Source organism: Colletes latitarsis, chromosome 8 (genome assembly GCF_051014445.1).
Source record: "Colletes latitarsis isolate SP2378_abdomen chromosome 8, iyColLati1, whole genome shotgun sequence".
In the NCBI taxonomy this organism is placed as follows: Eukaryota; Metazoa; Arthropoda; class Insecta; order Hymenoptera; family Colletidae; genus Colletes; species Colletes latitarsis.
In genome coordinates, this window is record NC_135141.1 from 26,979,921 (window position 1) to 26,994,078 (window position 14,158).

At 42.6% G+C, this 14,158-nt stretch overlaps 1 protein-coding gene across 1 annotated transcript in view; it reads right to left on the reverse strand.

Moving 5' to 3' along the window:
• LOC143344543 (uncharacterized) overlaps nucleotides 1–14,158 on the reverse strand; it is a 331,445-nt gene that overhangs the window by 84,631 nt on the left and 232,656 nt on the right. Inside the window, 2 exon segments of the mRNA XM_076770680.1 lie at nucleotides 1,348–1,401; nucleotides 2,521–2,784. Coding sequence (XP_076626795.1) covers nucleotides 1,348–1,401; nucleotides 2,521–2,784 — 318 coding nt within the window.

Below are 14,158 nucleotides of genomic sequence, written 5' to 3' on the forward strand. Positions count from 1 at the left end.
TCAGAACTAAATAAATATTCAGAAGACTATTAAAATAATAAGAATACGAATTCGAACGTTGATAGAATATTTTTGCTGTGTTTTTAACGCGTCAGACTGTGCTACTTTGCTTCGACTTTGCTTTAAAATTACAAACTTCATCGTCAGAACTAAATAAATATTCAGAAGACTATTAAAATAATAAGAATACGAATTCGAACGTTGATAGAATATTTTTGCTGTGTTTTTAACGCGTCAGACTGTGCTACTTTGCTTCGACTTTGTTTTAAAATTATAAACTTCATCGTCAGAACTAAATAAATATTCAGAAGACTATTAAGATAATAATAATACGAATTCGAACGTTGATAGAATATTTTTGCTGTGTTTTTAACGCGTCAAACTGTGCTACACTGCTTCGACTTTGTTTTAAAATTACAAATTTCATCGTCAGATCGAAATGTCAGAACTGTAAATATTCAGAAGACTATTAAAATAATAATAATACGAATTCGAACGTTGACAGAATATTTTTTTGCTGTGTTTTTAACGTGTCAGAGATCCAACTGTTCGACAATGGCACCGTTTCGCGACTGTTCGCGCAAAATGGCGCGGAGAATCGTAGCCGCCGCGCTGCAAAAGAACGCACAGAACGAGCAGACGCAGCGCCCCTCGTCGCGATTTTCGGTTTTCCAGAAAATTGCTGCTCGACAGTTTGCAGTTTGAATATTTTGCGACCGTGGAGGCGCTGCGTCTTCTCGAAAAAATGATTATGGCCTCGCGAAGTCCTCGTGTCTCGGAATACGTCTTCGCGCGAACTTTTCCAATAAGTGGCGTCGTCCAGGGAAAAATGGCGAGTGGATCGACGAAGGAACGTCGTGGGAGGGGGATGAGGGGGCAGGAAAATTGGAAAAGTTATGATCGAGAAGGGACCGTCCCTCGATCGACTGAGAAATCTTTGAAACAAAAATTGGAATTATTGTTTGGCGTAACTAAGTTACGAAGCGAGGTCGTTTCCTCCATTTTATTCCAGTTCGTTTCATTTCGAAACAATACTTTCGCCAGGTTTTGCTAAATTCTGTTTCGATGACTGGTTCGTAGGTGACAAGAAAGAAGGAAAATTTTCGTCGGTTTGCTGTTTCGCGCGAAATCACGAGATTCGTAGGATCCAAGGGGTTGGAACACCGGGGATGGATTAACGTTCCAGCGAGGGAATAAGGGAGCCAGGGTTGATTTCGGGCTGCGCGAGGCAAATTTATCCCGGCGACGAGGATTTCGTTCGGCCTGACAGTGTGGCTTAAATCTAACGGTATTTTCGGGGGTGGGTTGACAGGGGTGGCTCGCAGCCTAAGGGCGACGTGAGCTTACCTTACTTCCCCTTTCGTTAAATATGATTTCCACGTCGAGGATTGGCCCGAATTGCTGAAAAACAGAAAAGCAACGTTGTCTCGAGAACATGTTACCACCAGAATGCTCCGTGAACATTTTCCGGATAATCGCGATCGATTTACAAATAAATCCTCGTTCGAACTAATATACAGAGTGTATCTCGTCAATCTATTGCTCGAAATATCGTTCTTACTTTCTTAGATACATTTATTGGTCCCCGATTTCGAATTTATTTAAACGTTTCTTTCCAACGAGCAATTAAACGCTAAGCCACGTTCCCGCGTCGTTCTGATTTCAGAGTAAAATAAGAATAATAATAGTGAAATTACTATCGTCGACAATATTTAATAGCGTTATTACTTCGAGTTGCTATTTTGTATCGAAGAACGACGTTGTTATATCATTCTTTATTATATAAGTTTGTCCAATAAAGACAGATCGAGTAAACAAAGTTTTAAAATTGCTATAGTTACATTTAATAGACGTTGTTGTATCATTCTTTATTGCGTAAGAGGGCATTATTAAACATCACGATCATTTTTGCGAAGCCCAAAATACCTGGGTGTATGCACGATCGATCAAATATTTGAACAGCGTTATAATCGTAGGAATGTGGCTTTACTCGTGTGATAGCTCGATGCTCGTAAAGCAGAATGAAGAACAGACGGAAGGAGGATAATCGAAATATTCCAGTTAAACCGTGCAAAGCGATAAAGAGGAAGTATGCTGGGAAGCTGGAAAGATTGCCTCTGAATAGTATCCAGATTCGATGATCATTTCGCTATTGATCAACGTTTAGTATCGGATGAACTCGTGATTAACCACTTAACGCTGTAACCCGAAACACTATGAAGAAATCCAAACGCTGGATACCACATTTTCAGATATCGTATACATTGTCAGAGCGGAGTGTTATGTATTTGAGGGTACCACTGATACTCGAAGTAAAAACTAGGGGCGAATGAAACTCCAGAGAAGAAATTTAACGATTAGATATCATACTTTTGAGTATTTTTAAGTGGACGTTAAGCGGTTAATGGTATTACTATCGTGAGAACGCATTTTACGGACGAAAGAAAACTGAATGTCACATAACGAACACCACTCAAAGACAATCTTCAACGTCTCCAATGGGAGGAAAGTGAAACTCACCCCAAACATTGCCCTGAGATCAGGGTCCCGGAAACGGAAAGGTATATTGCTGACGTGAAGGCGTTTTGGCTGACTTTTCAGGTCGGTACCCTGTGTAGCGGTCGCAGGTGTCGTCGCACCGGAAGTGACAGGTACCAAGGTGCTGCCCTCGACGGTACCTTCGGGGCTGGTCTCGTTGCCAGCCGGTGTTGGAGCTGGTTGCTGGCCACCGCCGCCTGCAGCTGCAGCTGCCGCTGCTGCAACCGCTGCCTGAAACACCTCCGACTGTCGTCGAAAATCAAAACACCACTGTGTTAGTCTTACACCCGAAACCAAATGAATTTTTAATACTTTAAACGCTCGTCGATAATTCACGAAACACCAGACGGTAACAATGGTGCAGATATTTTCAATATTTCGAAGTTACCACGACGTTGGACCTCTTCGACCTTTGACTTTACCGCGATCCGATTCGTAGTTCAAATTTTTCTTCGATATCCTATTATGCTCGCAAAGAGCCCTTAACTTCGATCTCGAGTTTGCAACCTAGAATCCCGTTTTAACAAGAATCAGAAAACGCGAGGAGCAAGACGAACGATTCCGTTTCGCAGGGTGGTAAATTTCCAAACCCCTGGTTAATTGGATCCACTCAGTCTTCCCCTAATCGCGGCAAAAAATCGTTTACGGTCCGCGGTGGGTAAGTACACGAGCCAAGATACGATCGTCGACGTTAATTTTACGCAAAGAGGTGTGCAATTTCTGGGTCGTTTCGCCACGGAATATCTGCCGACGTTTGACGGCCATTACTTTCTTTTTCAACCCCCACGTAACTGGACTTACTCACGCCTCTTTATAATATCTCTAACTCGTGTGTAGAAGACACAAAAATATATCTCGATGTTTCATTTGAAGTTGCACGAAAGTAGTCCCGGTATTGAATTCATTTTTTAAATATTTTAATCTACATTAACTGGTCCATAACGCTGAGAGGCAGACAAATATTGTTCGGGGAGCCTCCAAGTAGAATCGTCCGTAAGTGGTCAGCCACGCGGCGCCCACCTTATCTTCCCTTACGCTACTAACGAGCCTAAGTGAACACGCCTCGCGTATAGTCAGACGCAGCAGCTGCTACGTACAATTTCTGACTACTGAACTTTATCTCGACACCGTTCTACGAGAGCTAGCCACGTACCGGAACTAAAGCAATTTGAGCCACGCTCCTGCTCGCTATTAATACACACTTATTGTTAGTCGAAGATATTTCAACTTCCACGTGCACGGCAGAATTTCACTAGACGATATACCGTACGACCGTGCAATTAATTCGATAAGCTCAAGGCCTCCCGTGCAACCCGATCCTCGTTAATACTCCAACCTCCCTAAAAGTAAAAATATTCCGTGTCTAAAATATACGAAATACACGTTCAATCTTTGGGAGGGTTATTAAAATTCTAATTACAAATTTTCGATCTCAAAAACACGATAACTCTTAGTGCAATGGGTGAGATTCGGCAAAAATATATTAAATCCACCCCTAACGATTACTTCTTTGCTAGTCATCGCAACGCAATAAATATCAACACTTTCAATCTTTATGAGGGTTATTAAAATTCTAATTATGAAATTTTTATTGTTAAAAACAGACGATAACTCTCAATGCGATGGGTGAGATTTGGCAAAAGGCTTTTTATTAAATCCACCCCAAAACGATTACTTCTTCACTACTCATTGCAACGCAATAAATATCAACACGTTCAATCTTTGTGAGGGTTAATAAAATTCTAATTATGAAATTTTTATTGTTAAAAACAGACGATAACTCTCAATGCGATGGGTGAGGTTCAGTAAAAGGCTTTTTATTAAATCCACCCCAAAACGATTACTTCTTCACTACTCATTGCAACGCAATAAATATCAACACGTTCAATCTTTGTGAGGGTTAATAAAATTCTAATTATGAAATTTTTATTGTTTAAAACAGACGATAACTCTCAATGCGACGGGTGAGATTCAGCAAAAGGCTTTTTATTAAATCCACCCCTAACGATTACTTCTTCGCTAGTCATCGCAACGCAATAAATATCAACACGTTCAATCTTTGTGAGGGTTAATAAAATTCTAATTATGAAATTTTTATTGTTAAAAACAGACGATAACTCTCAATGCGATGGGTGAGATTTGGCAAAAGGCTTTTTATTAAATCCACCCCAAAACGATTACTTCTTCACTACTCATCGCAACGCAATAAATATCAACACTTTCAATCTTTATGAGGGTTAATAAAATTCTAATTACGAAATTTTTATTGTTAAAAACAGACGATAACTCTCAATGCGACGGGTGAGATTCAGCAAAAGGCTTTTTATTAAATCCACCCCTAACGATTACTTCTTCGCTAGTCATCGCAACGCAATAAATATCAACACGTTCAATCTTTGTGAGGGTTAATAAAATTCTAATTATGAAATTTTTATTGTTAAAAACAGACGATAACTCTCAATGCGATGGGTGAGATTTGGCAAAAGGCTTTTTATTAAATCCACCCCAAAACGATTACTTCTTCACTACTCATTGCAATGCAATAAATATCAACACGTTCAATCTTTGTGAGGGTTAATAAAATTCTAATTATGAAATTTTCAATCTCAAAAACACACGATAACTCTCAATGCGATGGGTGAGATTCAGTAAAAGGTTTTTTATTAAATCCACCCCAAAACGATTACTTCTTCGCTACTCATCGCAACTCAATAAATATCAACACGTTCAATCTTTGTGAGGGTTAATAAAATTCTAATTATGAAATTTTTATTGTTAAAAACAGACGATAACTCTCAATGCGATGGGTGAGATTCGGCAAAAGGCTTTTTATTAAATCCACCCCAAAACGATTACTTCTTCACTACTTATCGCAACGCAATAAATATCAATACGTTCAATCTTTATGAGGGTTAATAAAATTCTAATTACGAAATTTTCAATCTCAAAAACACACGATAACTCTCAATGCGATGGGTGAGATTTGGCAAAAGGCTTTTTATTAAATCCACCCCAAAACGATTACTTCTTCACTACTCATCGCAATGCAATAAATATCAACACTTTCAATCTTTGTGAGGGTTAATCAAATTCTAATTACGAAATTTTCAATCTCAAAAACACGATAACTCCTAGTGCAATGGGTGAGATTGGGCAAAAATATATTAAATCTACCCCAAAACGATTACTTCTTCGCTACTCATCGCAACGCAATAAATATCAACACGTTCAATCTTTGTGAGCGTTAATAAAATTCTAATTACGAAATTTTCAATCTCAAAAACACGATAACTCTTAGTGCAATGGGTGAGATTCGGCAAAAATATATTAAATCTACCCCAAAACGATTACTTCTTCACTACTCATCGCAACGTAATAAATATCAACATGTTCACTGTTTATGAATTATATCACCATTGTCGCTGAGAGATGGGACAGTGAACGTGTTAACTATAATATCCCACAGATAACGGGTTAAAAATAGAAGTTTAGGATGGGATTTGGAGTAAAATAGTTTCGAGCGTGAAGGGGTGGCTGGCGCGTGGAGGGAGGCGGTTCATCGAGACCAGAATTAATTCCTCTGTCCGACAATACGGCAGACGCGATGAAATTTAGATGCGAGAGCGTCAGACACGGAGATATCCGGTCTGGTGCTCGGCGTAGGAGATCCACGAATTATTCATCGACTATCGACGCCGACGCGCACCGGAGGAGATTATGGGGGGCGTCGATACGCGGCTGGATACGATCGGGCGTCGCGGGAAAACTTGTTTCGCGGCGGATTAAAACTTTCTTCGCGAGCTTCGGTGACAAGAGACCAGGGACACGTGGTCGTCGAGCTTGCCAGAGGAAAACAGACCCTCCGTCCGCCATTCTTTCGAATCCTCGTCCCTTCTTTGGCAGAACGTCGTCGCCATTCGTAACGAAATAAAAATGTTCTACTCGATCGTCTGACAATTCGCAGGGAACGATGCTTCGAAGGTCGTTTAAACTTTGATTGAAAAAATTCGCGTTGTTCTCGACGATTGGGGGGGGGGGGGGGGAAGGTAAAAAAGGGCAGACACGGAAACTGTACGTTCATCGAAATTTCTCGCGGAAACGAGGCCGATCGCGACGCGTTTAATCGAACGAAACTGCGTCGTTCCTGGTTCTGTTTTTTTTTTTTTTGGCCCCCTTCGTTTCCTCCCGTTCGCGCGAAACAATTTTACGACCGTTGGACACTCGTTCCAATTAGACGAAATTATTTCGATTCGACGGATAGTTTGTCGCTAGAACGAAATTCCTGAAATTCGTCGTTTCTGAGCGCGTCCGGCAACTTTTTGTTCCGCAAGTCGCCTGTGACGCGATCAATTTCCAATTTCCCGCCAAAAATGACGCAAATAACGGTCCACGGAACAATTTCCAAAGTCGACGAGGTCCGCGGGTAACGCAAACTTCAAGAATGAAATTTCTGAAAGCCATCCGGCGCTTCAAAGGCTGCGCGGAAACGCTTACCGAGCCAGTTTATGTTCATTGCGCGTCATAAACGTCAGTTTACGTTCAACTTCGGTCGAATTGCACCTTCGACGCGTTGCAGGCGGGCTGCGGAAATAATTTTCTAATTCTTCTCGTCGAAAATATTACACCAGCGCGGCGAAATATAGCGCCGTAGCTTGTTTGAACGCGAGTGTTTAACGCCGTTTATCAAATTAATGGTTACTCGACGTGTCATTAGAAAGATCAATAGCAGGTTTCGCGTTAAATTACCGCCAGCGAAGGTTTAAACGTTCCCTTTAAATCAAACCTTCGGTATTAATCGCCGCAGAAACGATCCCGCGCTTTCATTCGTGCACCAAAGCAGGGAATTAGCAGCCGACAAACGAGAATCGAGAGTAGCCTTTGCTCCTCGCGAGCAATTTGCCTACGCGAAGACGCCCGGCGGAATTTTAACGATGCAAATTGGCATGCCTCATCGTTAAGAAGATTAATCGATCCGCCGCTGAGAAGCAATTCTATTAATTTAATTCGTCGGAGACGGTGTTTCCGCGAGCCTCCCAAGTTTCGTCGACGATACGAGGCTCGTTTGGCCTTTTAATTTTCCACCCTCCGCGCCGACGGGGGATTAAATAAGTAAAAAGGCCGTCTAAATTTTCAGCGGCGTTAACCGCGAAGAAACGTTCGCAGATTCCGTGTTCCGGGTCTCGAAAAAGCCTCGGGTCTGACTTGAATAATAGAGATTTCTCTCTGTCTTGACGGGGATTTATTGCTCCCCCACACTCCCAGTCGTTTGTTTCTCCCTGGATCCTCCTAAAGAACTGACCATAAAAAACTCTGTTTTTTTAATCTAAAGGACTGCTGCCAGCCTCTACTGGCCTCTGGTGGACTCTGCTGGACTCTATTTGCTTCTGCTGACCTCTACTGACCACTGCTTACCACTACTAATATTTCTAACAACGTAAGAAGATTACTACTTGCTACTGCTTGCTTCTGCTGACCACTTCTGATATATCTGGCAACGTATAACGATTACTACTGACTTCTGCCAGCCTCTGTTAGTCTTTGCTGATCTATGCCAGCGTGTGTTTGTCTCTGCTGAATGCTGCTGACCACTGCAGGTATTTCTGACAATGTGTAACGATTAATACTTGCTACTGCATGCCCCTACAAGTCTCTGCTTGCCTTTGCATGTCTCTGCTGGCCTCTACTGACCACTGCTGACCACCCCTGATGCTTCTGACATCGTATAACAATTACTACATGCTACTGTTCGCCCCTGCTGATCTCTGCATGCTTCTGCTCATTTTTGCTGACCGTTACTGACCACTTCTGTTACTTCTGACAACGTATAATGATTACTACTGACTTCTGCCTGCCTCCGATGGACTCTGCTGACCGCTACTGACCACTCCTGTTACTTCTGACAACGTACAACGATTACTACTGGCTACTGTTAGCCTCTCCCAGCCTCTGCAGGCCTATGCTGACCACTCCTGTTACTTCTGACAGCGTATAACGATTACTACTGACTTCTGCCTGCCTCCGATGGTCTTTGCTGACCGCTACTGACCATTCCTGTTACTTCTGACAACGTATAACGATTACGACTGGCTACTGTTAGCCTCTGCAGGCCTATTCTGACCACTCCTGTTACTTCTGACAAAGTACAACGATTACTACTGACTTCTGCCTGCCTCCGCTGGACTCTGCTGACCGCTACTGACCACTCCTGTTACTTCTGACAACGTATAACGATTACTACTGACTACTGCCAGCCTCTGCTGACCTCTGACAGCATCTTCCGACCTAAGCTGGCCTCTGCCAACATCTCCCGACGTCAGCTGACCAACGCTGACCACTGCTGACCACTGCTGACAACTTGTGACATAATGTGATATAATATAATGTGTTTATATGTATTAAAGTTTTGTATAATGTAAATCTATGGCAATAAATGATATAATTTCAAAGAATTCTATGTATTCTCATCATTTTTTACCCCTCTTTCCCTCTCCAAGTGAAATAACGTCATTTCTAAAAAAAATCCTGAAAATTCTCGGGTCCCTGAAACTTACCGGCGTCCCTGAAACTTCTCGGAATCCCTGAAATTTCCAAGAAGTTTCAGGCAGCGTCTAAAACTCCGGCCTGAATTTTTCGGCAAAAAAGTTACGTGATATTACGTAATATTACGTAACATTACGTAACATTACGTAATAGCTCTTTAAAATTCTTCGCGGCCGGAATTTTTCGGCAAATATTACGTAATATTACGTAACATTACGTAACATTACGTAACATTACGTAATAGCTCTTTAAAATTTTGCCGGCCGGAATCTTTCGGCGAAAATTACGTAATATTATGTAACATTACGTAACATTACGTAATATTACGTAATAGCTCTTTAAAATTTCGCCGGCCGGAATCTTTCGGCGAAAATTACGTAATATTATGTAACATTACGTAACATTACGTAATATTACGTAATAGCTCTTTAAAATTTTGCCGGCCGGAATCTTTCGGCGAAAATTACGTAATATTATGTAACATTACGTAACATTACGTAATATTACGTAATAGCTCTTTAAAATTTCGCCAGCCAGAATTTTTCGGCAAAAATTACGTAATATTACGTAACGTTACGTAACATTACGTAATATTACGTAATAGCTCTTTAAAATTTCGCCGGCCGGAATTTCTCGGCGAGAATTATGTAATGTTACGTAATGTTACGTAATATTATGTAATTTGAAAACGCGGGAAATTTGAAATCTTTCCGGGGAACTTAGGAAATTTTAAAAGATTCGGAGTGTCTTATAACTAAGAGAATGATTTCGATAGGAAAAGAAGGGTAAAAATGATGATAACACATAGAATTCTTTGAAATTATATCCTTTATTGCAATAGATTTACATTATACAACACTTTAATACATATAAACATATTATATTATATTACATCGTGTCACAATTTGTCAGCAACGGTCAGCAGTGGTCAACGATGGTCAGCGATGGTCAGCTGACGTCGGGAGATATTGGCAGAGGTCAGCAGAGGGTGGCAGGAGTCGTAATAATCGTTGTACGTAGCCAGAAATATAAGCGGTGGTCAGTAGAGTCCGGCAGTGGCAAGCAGAGATCACCAGGGGCGAATAGTAGCATGTAGTAAGCGTTATATGTTGTCAGAAGCATCAGAGGTGGTCAGCAGCGGTCAGCAGAGACGAGCAGAGGCATGCAGTGGCAAGCAGAGCTCAGCAGGGGCGAACAGTAGCATGTAGTAATTGTTATACGATGTCAGAAGCATCAGGGATGGTCAGGAGTGTTCAGCAGAGGCCAGCAGAGGCATGCAAAGGCAAGCAGAAACCTGCAAGGGCAAGCAGAGACTTGTAGGGGCATGCAGTAGCAAGTATTAATCGTTACACATTGACAGAAATACCTGCAGTGGTCAGCAGAGACAAACACACGCTGGCAGAGATCAGCAAAGACCAACAGAGGCTGGCAGAAGTCAGTAGTAATCGTTATACGTTGTCGGAAATATAAGCGGTGGTCAGCAGAGGCCAGCAAGGGCATGCAGAGGCAAGCAGTAATCAGGAGCAGTCAGTAAGAGTCGCTATATGGTGTCGAAAGTTGTCAGTTCTCTACTTTTGTCAGCACTGGTCATCAGAGGCCATCAGAGGCAAATAGAAACCAGGACTGATTTGCAGGGTTCAGTAATTGTAGTGGGCCTGCAGTTAAAGTCATTCTGTTATTTATTTTTACTCAATTGTATTAATAATGTACATACATATGTACGCTGATACGTAAGAATAATAAAAAAAAATTGTACGTCGTTGACGTAAGGTCGGATTTCAGTTGTTCAAGAGCGAGATGGCAAATGCGAGCCTTTCTCTCTCGACTCTCACGCAACGGTCCGAAAAAACGCAGCTTCGGAGAATCGAAAAAGAGGGCAAGTGTCAGTTTGCCTTTGTCGACTGTCCGAAACTCGTCCGAGCTCATGTACGCGTGATCTGGTATGTGTGAGAAAGTGGAACGAGGTGTCCCCTGTGCACCCGGGCCTCCGTCTGGCGTCTCTGCTCGAGACGCGACTTTGTATTGGTTAACGAGGCACCCGGGGGCCGCAAAGAAGCGCAATTGGAAATTTTCGAGACGGCTCGCGAACTTTCCCGGAACGCACTCGAGCCTCGATGAAAACCGGGTCTGTCTGAGGTTCCGCTTCGACGTCAAAGAACGACGCGACGCAAGACGAGAGCCGCGGCTGAAAGGGAACTTTTAATTCGCGGCCTCTGCGCGGAAGCAATCCAATTCGAGGACCGCTCGATCCGCTTCCGGGAGGCGTAGCTGGACGAAAACGAGCGCTCGAAGGTCGTTAAAATCGGCCCATTGTCCGGGGAAACGGTATCGAAGTTTCCTGGGGGAAATTTGAAACTTGATCTTGAAATTTCTGCAAGCACAAAGCGAATCCTCGAGTGCTCCTCAAGCTTTAACCACCATTTAAATTTCAAAGCAGGTTTTAGCGGAAGCTGGAAGACAGATTCTGGTGGAATTCATAATCCCGAGAATTCGACCCTCGAAATTCCCTGTGAGACGTCCTAGATTCATGCTAGATTTCCATAAACTGCAGGTCCCGATGGATTCGTCCAGAACCACACCCTCTCCAGAGTTTGCAATCCCAAGACGATCTTCTAAAACCTAGTTTCGAAATAGATTTTTCAGATCATTCGATTCCAAAGGGACTCAAAGAACACCCCTGAGAGCTTGGAAATCGACTTAGTTCTTCTAAAATCAAACTGAACTTCTACGAGTACCAAAATAAATTTCTCGAGTCTTCAAAGTCCCAAAGAAACGCTCTAAGGGTTCTTCGAGTTTCAAAATCGCTCCCTTGGGACTTCCACTTTCGAAGTAAGTTCCGAAAGCATTTTCTGAGACCTCTGGAAATTTCAGAATTAATTCCATAAGCGTTTTAGTAGACTCCTATCAAACTCTGGAGATACAAAGCAGGTTTCCGAGACATCTGCGAATTTTAAAATCAATTTCTTAAGTCTTTCAGCCCCCCAAAGAGGGTGACTACGAAACCCATCCGTTCGCGCAGTAGACTTCCAAGAGTCTCGCCAGTCGCCAAATCACTTTTGCTCTTTTGGTTGCAAAGTTTGATCGCGTCTACGACTTTCAAAATGAATTTCTCATACATTCGACCTCGCGTGGTAGCTTCACGATAGATTCCATCAGGTTTAGCGAGTTTCAAAATGGCAGTCTCAGGCCTGTTATCTTCCAAGTAGATTCCTAAAGGTCCCCCAAGTTCCACGGTAAATTTCAAAGTGCTCCTCAAGTTCCAACGCAGATATCTAAAGGTCTGCCAATCTCCTATCAGATTCCTTGCGAAATTCTCCGGTTCCATACTAAATTTCGACCATACGAGTTTTCAAGTAGGTCTCGCGAACTACCCCCAGTGGCGAAACGAACCCTCGAAGTCTCGAGTTCTACGATTTCCAAAGACCCCTCGACGAATAAAACTCGATTGTAACTTTAAAGCGACCGGTTTCCACGCGTCTTGCGGTATCGAGAATACCGTGGAAGGATAAACCGCGTGCGTTGGGGATAATTTCGCGTGTGCAAAGCGACCTGGACGAACTGCGCCTGCAGGTTTACGAGCCGCTGACTAACCGGGACTGGTTAATTGACCAGACGAGCTGCGGACAAAGCAACCACGCCGCCCGGAACCGCGACATTGTTCGAAACTCTTCACGCTCGGTTCAACCGTGTCCGAAACGCGGTCTCCTGGCGGGGTTAATTAGACACCATCGTCTCGCGAAACGTTCTCTGAATCGTGGCCACAACGGCAGACTGGTTGAGAATAAAAAAAAATGTTAGGGGCGACTGAAAAATTAGTGGATCTTAAATTATCTAGAGGGGGGCAAGATGGGACGCTATGGACAATTAAGAGTTGCTGAATTTTCAGATTTCGATGACTTTTCGATATTTTATGGAGCACGATATCCTTTCTTTGAGAAAGGACGACCGAAAAACGGAGAATGAGTGTTCTGTTTGAAACTAGACCGTGTAAACCCGGTTCGTCGACATTCTGCACTTCTCGTCGAGGGGAACGAGAGAGCACACGGAGACCGTCTTCCGGCGGATGCAGCGACGGAACTCGACCCCGTAAAACCGAGGTCACGGGACGCTGATTGGCCACTCGAATCGGTGTACCGAAACTGCAGTCGATAGCTACTTTGATGGCGCGTCCTTGTCCGTCGTCGTTCGTGACCAAATCGCGCGACTGCTCGTCCTTCACAGTCGCCACGCCCCTCCCACGGAATTTCTAACGAAAGTTACCGACGCGATGGAAAACTCGCGGCTGATTTTCCTCGGACGAGAGATCCATGATCCCTAATCACGTTCGAGTGAGATTACCTGAGAAGCCAAAAACAGAGACCTTGGAAGGCCTGATGCTATCAAAAGGGGCGCAAGAACATTGTACAACCGTAACTTGGACAAACAAAGTAATAAGTTCACTGTTTTTGGTCTCAGATCCCTCAGGAATTAGTAAACTCTATCGTCTTAACTTGAAATTGGGGGTTTTCTCAGCTTTATCTATATTATTAACAATTATCCAGTACCAATGGAAGGTCTGATGCTATCAAAAGGGGTGCAAGAACATTGTACAATCGTAACTTGGTCAAACAAAGTAATCGGTTCACTGTTTCTCAAATTCTTCAGGAATTAGTAAACTCTATCGTCTTAACTTGAAGCTAGGATTTCCTCAGTTGTATCTATATTATTAACAATTATCCAGTACCAATGGAAGGTCTGATGCTATCAAAAGGGGTGCAAGAACATTGTTCAATTGTAACTTGGTCAAATAAAGTAATAAGTTCACTGTTTTTGGTCTCAGATTCCTCAGGAATTAGTAAACTCTATCGTCTTAACTTGAAATTGGGATTTTCCTCAGTTGTATCTATAATATTAACAATTATCCAGTACCAATGGAAGGTCTGACGCTATCAAAAGGGGTGCAAGAACATTGTACAATCGTAACTTGATCAAACAAAGTAATAAGTTCACTGTTTCTCAAATTCTTCAGGAATTAGTAAACTTCATCGTCTTAACTTGAAATTGGGGGTTTCCTCAGCTGTATCTATATCATTAACAATTA